This window comes from Mus caroli, chromosome 2 (genome assembly GCF_900094665.2).
Source record: "Mus caroli chromosome 2, CAROLI_EIJ_v1.1, whole genome shotgun sequence".
In the NCBI taxonomy this organism is placed as follows: domain Eukaryota; kingdom Metazoa; phylum Chordata; class Mammalia; order Rodentia; family Muridae; genus Mus; species Mus caroli.
The window spans coordinates 82,197,705-82,215,204 of NC_034571.1; the positions used below are offsets into that span (position 1 = coordinate 82,197,705).

The window sequence follows — 17,500 nt, forward strand, 5'->3', positions numbered from 1 at the left end:
ACCCTATAGTTGGAACAACATGATGAACTAACCAGTACCCCAGAGCTCTTGTCTCTAGCTGCATATGTATTGAAAAATGGCCTAGTCGACCATCACTGGAAAGAGAGGCCCATTGGACTTGCAAACTTTATATGCCCCAATACAGGGGAATGCCAGGGCCAAAAGAATGGGAATGGGTGGGTGGGAAGTGAGGGGAGTATTGGGGACTTTTGGGATAGCATTGGAAATGTAATTGAGTAAAATACATAATAAAAAAAAGAAAAGAAAAAAAATAATTGGTTTTCTGAGTAAATCTTTTTTCTTTTGTATTAATTTATATTTTTCTGGCTTTCACAAATTTACCTTTTAAATGTATCACTTGGAAATTATTTAATTTGAATTACAAGACTGGCATTCAAATTTATTGCAGTATGGGTTTACTTCTGTCCTCCTTGGAAAATCATGTTCATATTTTGACATAAACAACAGAACCAAGTATGCAAGTTCATAGCTTTTATTCTGACACAACAGCAATAACCATTTTACTGTCAAATCTAAGAGACCAGCAATTCATAGGAACCTTGTAAACAAGATGGTAGAGCATCTTTCTTTCTGAATATAGCTAACTATAGTTTACAAGATGCTCATCACTTTAATGGGTATTTCATAAATTACACACTTTATTGAACTTATAGATGTTGAGTGCTCTACTATGTAACACATATTCTTTATGTATCAATGTGTATTTGGTTCATGCTCTTGGAAATATGAATAGTACTTAAGTGATCTGATCATTGGGAAGTGCAGATAACTTTTATGATTGGCATCATAACTTCACTGGGAACATGTGCTCTATATAAGTCTCTGGACAATATAATGTAGTTTTTAATTTTATCAGTTTTTATTATGTTTCATTTTGCTTGAATTATTTTGAGATAGAATCTTATTATATAGACAAATGAGGTCTCAAACTCAAAAACCTTATGATCCCCACCTTCCATGTTCTGGTACTCAAAAAGCATATCATTAACAGTAAGCTATACTTTTGTTTGTTTTTTTTATCTTATTTTAGAGAAACCTATTTTTTTTCTGTAAGAGAATAATGTACAGTTTTACTCACATTGTGAAAAGCTTTTCTTTCTCCATGTTTGTAAATATCCCCTAGTTTCCCTTTTTTAAAACAACCATACTAATTGTAATGAATTAATTTCCCACTGTGAATTGATTTGCATTTTTCTGTTGTTAAATAACAGATTTCATATGTTTGTCTTAGCTGGTGACCAACCTTTCCTTTTTCTTTTTCCTTTTATCTATTAGATATTTTCTTTATTTACATTTAAAATTTTATGTGGCATATCTGTTTGTTTTTTCAGCCATATAGAAGTATTTATGTTTTTTTTTTTTGCTTTGTTTTGCTTTAGTTTGGTTGCTGGAAACTTGAGGTTCGCTATCTATAGTAGGTTTAAATCTTTGACTTAAGCTTAGTTTACAAATTGTCTGTGTTTTGTGTCACAGATCTTTTTTCTGGAGTCACAATATATACCAGGTTATTCAGCCTAGGAAGGAAACCCACTTAATATCTTAAATTCAAACTAGAATATCATTACAATTTTATTGAGTCACCAAACAGAGTTTGATGAAAAAATACTTACAGGAACACGAATTATTAGGAAGTATCTTTATTAATGAAAACCCCAAGTCAGTGCAGGTGAGGACTCAAGAAAACTGCAACCCTAGCATTCTCTGAATAACTAGCTAGTATCTCACTCTACAGGAACAAGGATATACTCTTGGCTTTTCAGAGTCTTGTGTCCAAACAGTTGTTTATTTTTTTCTATAAGCCCGAAGGGGTCTTCCTGAATCTTCCAAGTCTCTACTTTTATAAGTATAAAGCATTTTATTTATGATTTGAGTCTCAAGAGTCTCCCCTTTCATCTTGAAAATAATATTTCCAATCAAAAGAAAATGCTATACCACACTATCCCATTCCAGAAGCTTTTCTTTTGATTATTTCCTTTATTATATAGAGGTAGTATTGTATGAGTTATTGCAAATATGACAAGGACATTAATGTCTTGTACTCACAGTAACTGTAGTTACTAGCATAAGAACCACAAAAGAGCAAAAAAAGTAGTTAACATTAAAACATGGATGTGGTAGGGACAAATGAATTCTCCTAATTGACCATCTATTAGAGGTTAATGGCTCCTGGCAGAGGAAGAGTCATTTTTCTTCAAGAGTATGAAGGTTGGATGGTTCTCTTTACTGACAGTATATAGATAAAATTTTGCCATAATAATCTTTAAAAATTGAAGAGGAAGAATTAAATTGTGAAAATAATGTTTTTGGAGTACCCTAGGAGAAGTTAGAGGTAAGCCTTGGAGTGTAAGTGATCAAATACTGTATGCTTCTATGAAATTCTCAATGAGGAATTAAAAAATATTTTAAAAAATAATGCTTTGATATAACAAAGTAAATAAATTGATGAAACTTTTAAAATTATTTTTCATTTTGGAAATATCTGTACAGGTGTACAGGTTTTAAGTTATAATCTATTGGTTAATGTATATGTCAGATAAATCATATATATCACTTAAAATTTCTACTATGATTTAACAATGAGTAAATTAAACATCTTTCTAGTTTTTCTGAGACCTGTAATATTTTATTATTAATTTTTTTCATACAGAGTAAGAAAACAATCAAGAAATTAAAAATTCTTAACCAATATATTATTAAATAACATACTTAAACATATAGTACTAAAACAACATAACACTTGAATTTTTCATAAAATAAAAGGCAAGCTTATTCTACTGTAATCAAACTCAATTTCTACTCTTTTGTGCAATATTAACTATGTTAGTTTTAATAGAATTTATTAAATCAACATTTATAAACACATTTCACATAAATGACAAACACAAATGACATAATATGCTTAAGAAGAAATGACTTTAGTACCTATTATTTTTTTTACTGTGTCCTTGACATCCTTATTTCTCAGACTGTATATTAGGGGATTCAGCATGGGGATCACCACTGTGTAAAACACAGAGGCCACTTTTACGGTATGCCTGGAGTTCTTGGAGTTAGGTACACAGTATAGGAATAGGATTGTACCATGGAAGATGGTTATAGCTGTCAGATGGGAAGCACAAGTGGAGAAGGCTTTGCGGCGTCCACTAGCTGACTTCATCTTCAGAATAGTAACAACAATGAGCACATAAGACAAGAGAATGATAAGGAGTGTGCTAATCTCATTAAACGTGGCAAAAACGAAAAGCAGCAGTTGACTGACAGATGTGTCAGAGCGTGAAAGTGAAAGGAGAGAGGAGAACTCACAGAAAAAGTGGTTGATCATGTTGAAACCATAAAAAGAGAGATTCAAGGCAGAGCACGTCAGTATCAAGGAGCATACCACCCCCCAAGCATAGGATCCCAATACCAGCATGGCACAGAGCCTCTGGGACATGGCTACTGTGTAGAGGAGAGGGTTGCGGATGGCCACAAACCTGTCATAAGCCATCACTCCTAATAGAAAAGATTCAGTTACCACAAAAGTACAGAAAAAAAAGAATTGCACTAAGCATCCTGCAAATGATATGCCTCTGTTCATTATAACTAGATTTACCAGCATCTTGGGAGCAACAATGGAGGAATAACAAAAGTCCACAAAGGAGAGATGGCTGAGGAAGAAGTACATGGGGATGTGCAGTTTGGGATTAATTCTGATTATAACAATCATGCCAATATTTCCTACCACAGTGATGCTGTAGATGGTGAGAAATATCAAAAAGAGAGGGATTGTCAATTCTGGATAATCTGAGAAGCCCAAGAGGGTGAACACAGCCCCACTGTGATTTCCATCTGACAGAGTCATGACTTCTGTTTGTAGGAATCTAGACGACCTAAAAGTAAACATATACTGTGAAGAGATGCCCAGCTTGTTTCATGCTCTTCACAAAGCTTGTGAAGAGAAAGCAAATATCTTTAAAAAGTAGTGTACTTTTTATGAAATGTAGATATTATGCATAATACAAAATATAATTACTGTAAAGATATGTAAAATTAAAATGAAATGTTGAATAAAATTATTGCCTTACATAAAAGATATTCATCATAAATAAATTGAGAGATATGGATGGATTTAGGCTATTTCAAGTCAAGTACTTATATACAAATTTTAGTGATATTAGATTATTTTAAGGTCACAAAAGATGTCATTAAGACTGACTATATCATCCTTGTTGTCAGTAATAAAATCCAAGGAATATATAAAAGATCTAAGGAATGTATCCATGTTACAATATTTGAAGTAAACAGCATGACTGGCTATGTCATTCTTGTGATCAATAATAAAAGCCAAGGAATATATGAAAAAACTAAGGTATGTATCCCATATTACAATATTTGAAGTATCAACAGTTCTGATATCTCAACTTGCATAGTCATCTTTTTATGAGTTTAATTTCTCAGAACAATATGTGTTTATCTCACCCTTCATTTTACTCTCTCTGGTTTTATTTTTGCATGTGTCTCCATATTCTATTTAACTTCTTCCCTAGTCCATTCATTTTGTCATTTTATTACTTTACCTGTGCTGTGTAAGGATTACTAATTTTGTTTAATGGAATATGAAGACAGTTGATAATAATTAAAATTAACATTGTATATAAAATAATCTTTGTATTTCACTTCATGATGAAAAACAGTGTTCATGCTGGACAGTGCATACATTGCTTTCTCTATTACCATTAGTAAGTGTTATTTTTGGTCACACAATTGTTTTTAGACAAGCACCCAAGATTATAGGCAAGGATAAGGAATTTGATGACAAAGATTATAAATGTGTTACTTTGCCATTGAAGCCAATGCATTTCAATAACAAAATTGGACTCAGTATGTTGCTGGTTATTTTTTATTTTATGAAACAATTTTTTTCTTCAGGGTTTTAAAGTGTTTTTTTTGTTTGTTTTTTTAATCATACAAATCTTTCACTTGGTTGGTTATATTATCCAAGATACTTTACATTGTTTGAAGCTATTGTGAAAGGTGTTATTTCCTGATATCTTTTTCAGTCTGTTTGTATATAAAAGGGTTGCTGATTTTTGTGAATCTATTTTGTGTCTAGCTATTGTGCTAAAAGGGTCTATCAGATGTAAGAGTTTCCCAGCACAATGTTTTGGGTCACTTTATGCCAACTATCATTATCATATGCAAATAAAAATATTTTAACTTCTTCCTCTTCTGTCTGTAGTGCATTGATCTTACCCAGTTCTCTAATTCTTCTAGTTAAGGCTTCAAGTCTTATATTAAATAGGTATGGAGAGAGTTAACAACTATGTCTTGCTCCTTATTTTAGTAGAATTGCTTTGAGTTTTTCTCCATTTAAATTAATGTCAGCTATGGACTTAATGTAATTCTCTTTATGATGTTCAGAATAATCCTCTGTAACCCTGAAGTCTCCAACATCTTTATTATGAAGGGCAATAGGATTTTGTCCAAGACCTTTGCTGCATCTAATTCTAATGAAAGATAAAAAGGAAGCCGATCTGGATAGGAGGGTAAGAGGGAGAACTGGATTAAGAACAGAGAGGGGTAAAACTAATCAGGATATATTATGTGAGTCAAAAAATAATTTAAAAATTCATTTACATAATAAAAGGATTCAGGAGGAAATCTAGGCAACACTTTGATATTATGTATGATACTTAAATTAAATGTAAGAGTTTTAAAAGTATTTTTATAAAAATGAGGCAAGAAACATGTTGCTATTTGCAAACATCATTAGAGTATGCGTTGATAAAAAATGTACAAAGGTAAGTGGGTAGAGGAGGAGAGGAGACATGGGAGACCTGAGGGCATACCAAATATGAATGTATGAAACCAAAATACAATGTATGAACTCCTCAAAGAATTAATGATTTAACGTATGTTCTTAATGTCTTAGTTAATTATATAAAGGGACTCATATTTTCTGTTTATTTATGTAATAGCTCTTATACCGCTATTATTTAATTGTATTAAATATCTAGTGAAGACTTCTCTAAAAATACAAGATATGACTTGTTATATTAATTTTATTTTCTAGTCTTAATAATACTATCCTTTAATTTTTATTAGTTTATAATATTTATTTTACCTTTTATAGATATCTGAGAACTCGTCCTTTAATTATTCATCAAAATATTATAAAAATGAGAGCATTAAGTCCAGTTGTCCTTTTACCTACCAGAAGCAATAGCTTTCACTGGATTCTTAAGGTACTTACCTGGACCAGGGCCCCTAAAGCAAAGCTTCACAGAGAGACTACACCCTATGACATTGGCTCATTCACAAAACTTAAAAGAGTGGTTTACTCATGAATGCTGAGTTTCCATTGATATTAAAGATTGTGCTTATAAATCTATCTTACTAAGGACAAAGGCAGGGCCTCTCCTTTTGGGGAGTGGCAGATACATCTTGTATTTATTATTACAGGCTTGGAGACAGGAACCTTAGAGACTACGCTATATTCTCTTGAGATCATAAAATAAACAATTACAATTAGTCACTTCAATTTGATGCAATTGTGGGTGGAAAATTAAATCACCATTGGGGACAGTTCATAAATATAGTGAGATTATAAATATATATATATACACACACATATATCACATATATGTATTTATGTATGTATATATATTTATATATACATATATTTAACTCATATATATTATATATTTATATATTTTATATATAAATATATATGAATACTATATACATATTTATATATATCTATATATATGTCTATATAGATATATAACCCATATTGTTCCACAAAGAATGACCTCATTAGTCTTCTCCTACTGTTAGATATAATATATTTTAGAAATCTATATTAATATAGAATTATTTAAGATTTTTAAAATCCATGATGTTCTTTTTTCACAGTACACGGAGTGTGTCTGGGATATGTGGATATTCTGTTCTCAGGTCATTATGATTCATTAAAGATGAAGAAAACTTTACCAACATAAGCCCCAAATAAATAGGATATTTTACACCTGTTTTCTTTGTACTGTACTGACTCATCTACTTAATGTTATGCTTTTTAAATTTTTCTAAAAATGAGCATTTTGGATATGGTCCAAAGTGCTTCACTACTTAGAATCCAGACAAACTTCTCTGAACTTTCTCTAAAATTCAAGCAATTACTCTATATACCGTTTTACTTTCTGAGCATAGTTGAAATAAAGGTTTCACATTTGTTTTTATTGTACTTATTTTAGAGCTGGTTTTTCCTTGAAAAGAAAAAACATGCACAAATGCATGAATTTCATTTTTTAGTTCACCAGTGTCATCAAAGTTTATAAATGAATGACTATTCCATAAATATTTATTAAATACCATTTCCATGTTCTTAAAAAATAATGGAATTCACCAATTAATTCAAAGACAAGATTATTTAACAAAACCAATTTTGCATGCTTTTCAAAAATGTCAATATAATGTCAATATATCTTACAGCAATTAAATGAAAAACTAAAAGCATCAAGTCAAAAATAAACAAAATAACCCTACTCTACAAATTTGCTTTCTAGCTAATTGTATCTTATATCTTGGGTATTCTAAGTTTCTGGGCTGATATCCACCTATAAGTGAGTATATATGATGTGAGTACTTTTGTGATTAGGTTACTTCACTCAGGATGATGCCCTCCAGGTTCATCCATTTGCCTAGGAATTTCATAAATTCATTCTTTTTAATAGCTGAGTAGTACTCCATTGTGTAAATGTAACACATCTTCTGGATATATGCCCAGGAGAGGTATTGTGGGATCCTCCATTAGTACTATGTCCAGTTTTCTGAGGAACCGCCAGACTGATTTCCAGAGTGGTTGTACAATCTTGCAATCCCACAAACAATGGAGGAATGTTCTTCTTTCTCCACATCCTCACCAGCATCTGCTGTCACCTGAATTTTTGATCTTAGCCATTCTGAGGTGGAATCTCAGAGTTGTTTTGATTTGCATTTCCCTGATGATTAAGGATGTTGAACATTTTTTTCAGGTGCTTCTCAGCCATTTGGTATTCCTCAGGTGAAAATTCTTTGTTTAGCTTTGAGCCCCATTTTTAATGGGGTTGTTTGATTTTCTGGAGTCCATCTTCTTGAGTTCTTTATATATATTGGATATTATTTCCCTATCTTATTTAGGATAGGTAAAGATCCTACCCCAATTTGTTGGTGGCCTTTTTGTCTTGTTGACGGTGTCTTTTGCCTTGCAGAAGCTTTGCAATTTTATGAGGTCCCATTTGTCGATTCTCGATCTTACATCACAAGCCGTTGCTGTTCTTTTCAGGAATTTTTCCCCTGTACCCATATCTTCATGGCTTTTCCCTACTTTCTCCTCTATAAGTTTCAGTGTCCCTGGTTTTATGTTGAGTTCCTTAATCCACTTAGATCTGACCTTAGTACAAGGAGATAGGAATGGATCAATTTGCATTCTTCTACATGATAACCGCCAGTTGTGCCAGTACCATTTGTTGAAAATGCTGTCTTTTTTCGACTGGATGGTTTTTGCTCCTTTGTCAAAGATCAAGTGACCATGGGTGTGTGGGTCCATTTCTGGGTCTTCAATTCTATTCCATTGGTCTACTTGTCTGTCGCTATACCAGTACCATGCAGTTTTTATCACAATTGCTCTGTAGTACAGCTTTAGGTCAGGCATGGTGATTCCACCAGAGGTTCTTTTATCCTTGAGAAGAGTTTTTGCTATCCTAGGTTTTTTGTTATTCCAGATGAATTTGCATATTGCCCTTTCTAATTCGTTGAAGAATTGAGTTGGAATTTTGATGGGGATTGCCTTGAATCTGTAGATTGCTTTTGGCATGATAGCCATTTTTTACTATATTGATCCTGCCAATCCATGAGCATTGGAGATCTTTCCATCTTCTGAGATCTTCTTTAATATCTTTCTTCAGAGACTTGAAGTTATTATCATACAGATCTTTCACTTCCTTAATTAGAGTCATGCCAAGGTATTTTATATTATTTGTGACTATTGAGAAGGGTGTTTATTCCCTAATTTCTTTCTCAGCCTGTTTATCCTTTATGTACAGAAAGGCCATTGACTTGTTTGAGTTAAGATACAATTTGCTAAACACATGAAACTCAAGAACAAAGACCAAAGTGTGGACATTTTGCCCTTTCTTAGAATTGGGAACAAAACACCCATGGAAGGAGTTACAGAGGCAAAGTTTGGAGCTGAACAAAAGGATGGACCATCTAGAGTCTGCCATATCAGGGGATCCATCCCATAATCGGCTTACAAACACTGACACCATTGCATACACTAGCAAGATTTTGCTGAAAGGACCCAGATATAGCTGTCTCTTGTGAGACTATGCTGGGTCCTAGCAAACACAGAAGTGGATGCTCACAGTCAGCTATTGGATAGATCACAGTGCCCCCAATGGAGGAGCTAGAGAAAGTAACCAAGGAGCTAAAGGGATCTGCAACCCTATAGGTGGAACAACAATATGAACTAACCAGTACCCCCAGGAGCTCCTGTCTCTAGCTGCATATGTATCAGAAGTTGGCCTAATCGGCCATCAGTGGAAAGAGAGGCCCCTTTATATGCCTCAGTACAGGGAAACGCCAGGGCCAAGAAGTGGGACTGGGTGGGGGAGCATGTGAGAGGCTTTTGTGATAGCATTGGAAATGTAAATTAATAAATACCTAATTAAAAATATGTTAACAAAAAAATTGCTTTCTATTGTCAAGTCTTGTTTTTTTTAAAGAATATAGTAACCATGTTTCAAATATTTGAAATGTAAATCAACTTCTCAATTACTCCCTTTAGAAACATGTAAGAATGTTTTTATCTAAGTTTTTATCCTTTTTCATTGAACAACCTTGTTTTCATACTTTTTAGATTATTCATATAATAAATGATTGAAATGGAAGAAATTAAGCAATAGCTTCATTGATTGTATCAAGTTTCTCTATTTAAATAAGCAGAATCTTTAGATTACTTCAAGAGTATGAATAATTAATTAAATATTTAAAAAAATTCTACCATGGGTATTTTGATCCCCCTTCTAAGAAGGACCAAAGTATCCACACTGTGGTCTTCCTTCTCCTTGAGTTTCATGTGATCTGTGAATTGTATCTTGGGTATTCTGAACTTCTGGGCTAATATCCACTTTTCAGTGTGTGCATACCATGTGTGTTCTTTGTGTTTGTGTTACCTCACTCAGGATGATATTTTCTATTTCCATCCACTTACCTAGGAACTTTATGAATTCATCCTTTTTAATAGCTAAATAGTACTCCATTGTATAAATGTACCATATTTTCTGTGTCTATTCCTCTGTTGGAGGACATCTGGGTTCTTTCCAGATTCTGGCAATTACAACATATGCTATGAATATAGTGGTAACCCCAGAGCTCCCAGGGACTAAACCACCAACCAAAGATTATACATGGAGGGACTCATGGCTCCAGATACATAGCAGAGGATGGCCTTGTGGAACATCAGTGAGAGGAGAGGTCCTTTGTCTTATGAAGGCTCGCTCAATGCCCATTTTTTTGTTTGTTTGTTTTTTTGTTTTTTGTTTTCTGGCTTTTGGTTTTTTTGAGACAGGGTTTCTCTGTATAGCCCTGGCTGTCCTGGAACCCACTTTGTAGACCAGGCTGGCCTCAAACTCAGAAATCTGCCTGTCTCTGCCTCCTGAATGCTGGGATTAAAAGCATGTACCACCATGCCCGGCTGGCTTGATGCCCATTATGATTTATGGCAGGTTTATCATGGGCCTTACACTATATTTAGTAGGGCATTATATTTAGGAAGACATCTCTTCACTGACCAAATCGACATGTAAAAAGATAATTTTTAAAAGTAAACATAGAATTATATTATAAGAATGCTTCAAAAGATATTGCTAGTTATGTCATTATGAGAGAAGACAGACAAGGACACCATAAAGTTTATTTATGAAGTAAGAAATGACTTATTCAAATAGCTAGCAAAAAAAAGGGTTGATGTTTTGTTTTGGTTTTTGTTTTGTTTTTGTTTGTTTGTTGTTGTTTTTGTTATTTTTTTTACAATGTAGAAGCTACTTTGCTTTCAGATAATTTCAAACTGCTGTAGCTTCTAACATGGCTACCATGATAAAAGATGCCACTTATTCTATGTAGTACCACACCCTCTATTCTACAGTATTAGCCTGCCAAGAAAGTTGTGCTCACTGATGCAATAGTGGAAGGATAGTAATGAGTATAACCAGTTATATCCAACTGGATATGAATCCAGCTCTGCAGTCATGGTTAATACAGTACAACTTTTCAAAACCAAGTGAATGGTAATACCATAGGTCCTAGTGAGAAGTCTACAGGTTACATTAAATGGTCATGGTTGTTAAATTGCCTTCTTACAATTTGTTTATAAAAGTGACTTGATTTGTTCTTAACCTTGCTTAGAAAACTGACAGTTTATTTCAGCTAACTATAAAAGCACACTTTTCTATCAGGATTTGGCCACCAGTAGGTTTCTCATTACCTGGTCAGTAAACCCATACCACATATCCTACATTAATACTAATTTAACTCAGTGAGCCATTAATAATATTTTTTTAAGATAAGAATGTTTGATGGAGAAGGTTTGTTAAGTTCTGTGAGAATTTAAAAGAAGGGAGAAGGAAACAGATAATATTAAAATAGATCCACAAAATTTTACAGGCTAAATAAAATATTATGTGTGTATATATATATATATATATATATATATATATATATATATATTATTCTTTAATCTTATTATCTTATTACAGTCAAGTTATCCCCCTCCTGGTCCATACTCTGACAATTATTCATTCCATCTCCCGTCCACTGTCTCCAAGAGGATGTTCACACTCACCCCAACCCACCAGACTTTCCTACTCCTTGGAACCTCAAATCTCTGGAGGGTTAGGTGCATCTTCTCTCACTGAGACCAGATAAGGCATTCTTCTGCTGTATATAACTCATATCAGCAAGGGTCTGCTGCTTGATTAGTGGCCCAGTGTCTGAGGGATGCTGGGGCTTCAAATGAGTTCAGATTGCAGGTCTTCCTATGGGCTTGCCTTCCCCCTCAGTTTCTGCCAGCCTAATTCAATCACAGGGGTCATCAGCTTCTGTCCATTGGTTTGGTGTAAGTATCTGTAAGCATCTGACTCTCTCACCTGCTTGTTTGACCTCTCAGAGAGCCACCTTGCTAGGCTCCTGTCTGTAAGCACACCGTTGCATCAGTAATAGTGTCAGGCATTGAGCTTGACAATTTGAGCTTGTAACTGGACCTCCTTTCCTTAAGTCTCTTTTCCATTGTCCCTGCAGTTCTTTTAGACAGGAATAATATTGGCCCATAGTTTTGCATAGTATATACTCACAAATAAATGGATATTCACCAAAAAAGTACAGAATATCCAGGATACAATCCACAGATTCAAGAAGATCAAGAAGCTGAAGAATTTAAGTGAGGATACCTCAATCCCCTTGGGAGGAAGTCAATCACAGGAAAGGGGAGGGAGGGACCTGGCTGTAAAAGGATACAGGGTTGGTGAAGAGGGGACCATGATCAGATATTAGGAGCAAGGGTGGGAATGAAGACCTGAGGGTCAGGAGAAATAATAAAAACGGGCAACCTTGAGAAGTAGGAGGTGCGGAGGGATCCTTTAGAATGTTCCAGAAACTTAGCAGATAAGAGACTCTCAGGACTCAGAGGGAAGGACCTTAGATTAAATGCCCAACCATGGGGAGAGGGAATTATGGAGTCTATCTCCAGCAGAATGATAGAGAATCAAGTGGTGGAATGGGGTTGCCATCTCACAGTTATAATATTATAATTTTAAAAAGAAATTTATTAGCTATGCAGCCTAGCAACTTTGCACTATGTGAATACATTATGCAATATTTAATAATATTTTCAAGTCTATTCAAATTATAGTACAAGGTGACATTAGTTTTGTTAAAAATAAATTATGAATCTCCACATGAGTATATACATACACATTTTCAAAGCTGTTTTTATGGTTGTGATAAAACCAGATGGCATTTATGGCATGACTTAATATAACAATGAAATTGTATTTTTAATTTTTAAGTTAATTTATTTTTAGTTCAATTTATTTGTTGACAATTTCAGACTTTTACATATTGAGTTTAGACAATTCCATCATTTCACCCTGTCCTGTTTTGCAGTCTTTTCTATGGAAAACTTTCTTCTTACTTAAATTTATAAGAAAGTACATATTGGGGCTGGAGAGATGATTTAGCAGTTAAGACCATCTCCTGCTCTTCCAGTGAATCTTGATACTTTTCCTAGCACCTATATGGCAGCTTACAACTATCAATCAACCCAATTAGAATCTAATTTCTTCTGATCTCTGAATATACCAGGCGCACACGTGGTGCATATATAGGCATGCAGAAAAACACAAAAATATCTAATGAAATAAATTAATTAAAAATTTTTATGGAAATATGTCTAGATATACAGAAAAAATCTGTAATGACAAACCCAGAAGAAACGTCTTAATTTAATTTATCAGTATGTCCTTGAAGGGTTCCATGGAAACTTCTTATGTCCAAGATTGAGAGCTTTAAAATAAAGGAGTGTGGATTGTTCTCAGACACTAATACTTTCACTTTGTCAAGTATTCCTCATCAAAAACTTCTCCGATCAGCCTGCAAAACAAGTATATCAAATATTCATTTGTAACACTCAAGACACTCATAAGGACAAGTTGCTGACTTCTGATCCATTAATTTAGTTTTTTTTTTTTTTCATTTCTATGACAAAGACTATGACAAAGGCAATGTACAAAAAAAGTATTTATTGGGTGGCTCACAGTTCTAGGTTAGAATTCATGACCATCATGGTGGGAAACATGGTAGCAGAAAGACAGGAACAGTGCTAGAGAAGTAGCTGAGGGCACATATCTGTTTGGCAAGCAGGGGTAAAGGGGAGAGAGAGAGAGAGAGAGAGAGAGAGAGAGAGAGAGAGAGAGAGAGAGAAAGAGAGATGGGGAGGAGAGGAGGAGAGGAAGAGAAGGAGGTGGGGGGAGAGGGAAATAGGGAGGGGAGGGGAGAGGGAAAGAGGGAGAGTATAGGCTTTTAAAACCTCAAAGCCCACTCCAAGTTACATACCTCCTCCAGCAAGTTCCTACTTCCTAATCTTTCTCAAATAGTTCTACTAACTGAGGTCCAGAGATTCAAACACATGACATTATTAGGGTCATTTGTATTCAATTGACCACAGCTGTTTCACTAAAATTTTGGTTTCCAACTATTTTTAGAGAAAAGAAATGGTAATACAAATATACTTTTATTCCATCTTTATAATGAGAAGCACCTACTTTAAAAATGCTATTATAGTTTTGATAAAACCCAAGTATATCTTATATCAATTTTTCTATGTAAATGAAAATTTCTCAATGTTTAGCCATTTTTATTAACCTGTTAATTTTCTTTTCATGAAACTTAAAGTTTACATTTAGCACTCATTCTTTATTTGTAAAACAAACAAAATAATATATAATATTTTTCCTCATATGATTATTTCTTCCAAAGTGATGATGTTTTAAAATAGAAACTTTATGATGTATATTAATTTATGTAGCAATTTTTCATCATTCAAGTTTATTTTATCTCCTGGAAAATTTGCCACCAAATATTTAGGTTTAGTCATCCATTCATATAAACTATAAAATAGAAATATAAAAATATAATTTTCAATATTTCTGGGTATTTTTTCTTTTTTTGATTGAACAGCTAATTACTATAAATTATGCTTTAAGTATTTTGATAACCAATTATTCTGGGAATTAAGCTTTTTGCCCAATAATATCCAAGTCCTCCCTTAGAAATAAAATCATTCGAACATTTTCCTTTGTAAAACAGCAGCATTAACTCAGAGACTAATAATTGCTTTATATAAAAGGAAGTAGATATTAGGTTTGTAGAGTTAATTTTTAATTTTAACACATGTCAGACAATTCTTCACTATTTCCTTAGATGTTTGTGTCTGTTTCTACCAAAGACATACAGTTACCATTCTGATGCTAGCCTCTCAAAAAAAAAAAAAAAAAAAAAAGGTGATTATAGATAGAGTTCAGTGTTCTCTATACACAAGATTTTTAGAAGATACAGAATGAAATGAATATATGATATAAGGATACTCACTTGTATTTTAATAATGGAGTTAAATATCTAACATCTACTAACAATGACAGAATTTCTGTGAAGTTTACCATCAGAAACTTTCTGTTACGAATAAAACAAAACTAGACACGTTTCTGCATTTCTACACATGAGTTACAATTATTCTTTCAGAAAAGTATGTTCTACAATGCATCTAGCTATGCTGTCTATTATCTTATGTTGTTGATCATTATTATTATCATCATTATTGATTTGAAATAAATATTGTGCACCAAATATTTTTTATTTCCTCCAAATAAACATCTTTACTTTCATCTTCTGAGTCGAGTTTATTAATCTGTGCATCATAACAATCTACAGAATTCCTACAAAAATATACCATAGATGCTAGAAAGACCCATTGTTCTAATTTTATTACTGTATTGAACATACTTTAAGATAGTTCACTGAAGAGGGATCTTTGTGCTCACTAATTTCTGGAAAGCATCCTTCACATCCTTGTTTCTTAGGCTGTAGATCAGTGGGTTCAGCATGGGGTTGACAACAGTGTAAAAGACAGACGCCACTTTAACGACTTGCCTAGAGTTTTTGGAGTTAGGTATACAGTATAGGGAAAGTATGGTTCCATGAAAAATTGTGATGGCAGTCAGGTGGGAAGCACAGGTAGAGAAGGCTTTGCGACGTCCACTAGCAGATTTGATTTTTAATACCGTCACGAAAATGAACACGTAAGAAGTGAGAATGATCAGGAGTGTACTCACTTCATTGAAGGTTGCAAAACAAAAGAGTAGCAAGCTGGGAATGTATATATCAGAACGAGAGACAGCAATGAGGGCAGTATATTCACAGAAGAAGTGGTTGATCACATTAAATCTGGAAAACTTTAGCTGCAGAGCATAGCAAAGGAGAATCAATGTAGCAAATATGCTCCAGATATATGACCCAGTCACAAGCAGGATGCACAGTTTCGGTGACATGGCCACAGTATACAGCAAGGGATTACAGATGGCCATGAAGCGATCATAAGCCATAACTGCTAGTAAGTAGGACTCAGCCACCACAGCCACACAGGACAGAAAGTACTGCAACATGCAGCTGAAATAAAGTATAGTTTTATCAGCCAAAATCAAGTTTTCAAGCAGCTTGGGTGTTATGATGGTTGAGTAGCAGAAGTCAACAAAGGAAAGGTGGCTAAGGAAAAAGTACATTGGAGTATGGAACTTAGAGTCGATATTGATGAGCACTATCATCCCAAGGTTTCCCACTACAGTGATAATGTACATGAAGAGAAAGATTAGAAAAAGGGGGATCTGAAGCTCAGGGTAGTCTGTGAAGCCCAAAAGGGAGAAGATAATCTTAATCTCCACACTCACATTTCTTTCCATTGGCACCATAATGCCTATCAGTAGACAGCTGAGGCTGAAGACTCTCCTGTTTAATAGAAATTTATGTAAGAAATGTCAACTATTTTTCAATGAACCATACAAAATGCCATTCTAGTTTGATTATTTGCACAAATGTAACCACTAAGTTTTTTTTCTTTGTAATTTCAAGAAATAAATGATTAGAGAAAACTACGAAAGAAGAATTAAACAGTGCCATTTGGCCATATATTACTTTATAATACCAATGTGGCCTAACATACTCAGAAGAGGTTTAGTGCTTTGTTTCTTAGTTGCTGCCAAAGGCAGAGGCAAAAAGAAAATCTATTTGCATACAGTTATCTCCTAAACATTATTTTCTTTGTATTAATGATTTAACATGGAAAGAAAAATCAAAGCCTATCTTAGTTACAGTATCAAGAAAAGAACATTTTTTAAGTAGCAAAAAATCTGAATAAACTTACTGGTTACAGAGAGAGTCACCATTCTCCTTGTGCTCTATGAATTAAGAATGGCAAGAAGTGAAGATCTTTTATGTTTACCTGATAGCTCTGGGGATTCAAACACTAGAGGAAAATATTCCCTACAGGGCTCAGAGCAGATAATTAAAAATTAATATCAGATCCTGTCTTAAAGAATCATAATAATGAGATTTTCCTTCAAATGACAAAGAAAACTCTACCATGAAATACACTCTAGCTTTGTGAATACATGATTAAGACATCCTCTATCACTGCAATTAAAATAACACCCAAACAGTGCCTAATTTACTGCAAAACTAGACCCCTTTAGATTTTAGAAAGAGTATATAGCTATTTTAGACAACCAATTTAATCCTTTTTCCCCCCAAAGTAATCCAAACTGTTGTAGATTGTGTATAGGACCCTAAGCAAAGAAAACTCTCTGACATATCCAGTGTACCATGTAAGCCACTGTTTTATTGGGGCCCTCTAACT

The 17,500-nt window shown here is 33.8% G+C and overlaps 2 protein-coding genes across 2 annotated transcripts; both read right to left on the minus strand.

The window, feature by feature from the left end:
- Nucleotides 1-2,920: 2,920 nt before the first annotated feature.
- Nucleotides 2,921-3,862, minus strand: LOC110289915 (olfactory receptor 5D18-like). Its single transcript, XM_021156317.1, has one exon. It carries the CDS (start codon nt 3,860-3,862, stop codon nt 2,921-2,923), a length of 942 nt encoding a protein of 313 aa, XP_021011976.1.
- Nucleotides 3,863-15,605: 11,743 nt separating this feature from the next.
- Nucleotides 15,606-16,556, minus strand: LOC110290134 (olfactory receptor 5D14-like). The gene has a single exon (XM_021156618.1). The coding sequence runs from the start codon at nt 16,554-16,556 to the stop codon at nt 15,606-15,608; it is 951 nt and encodes a 316-aa protein (XP_021012277.1).
- Between the last annotated feature and the right edge of the window lie 944 nt (nt 16,557-17,500).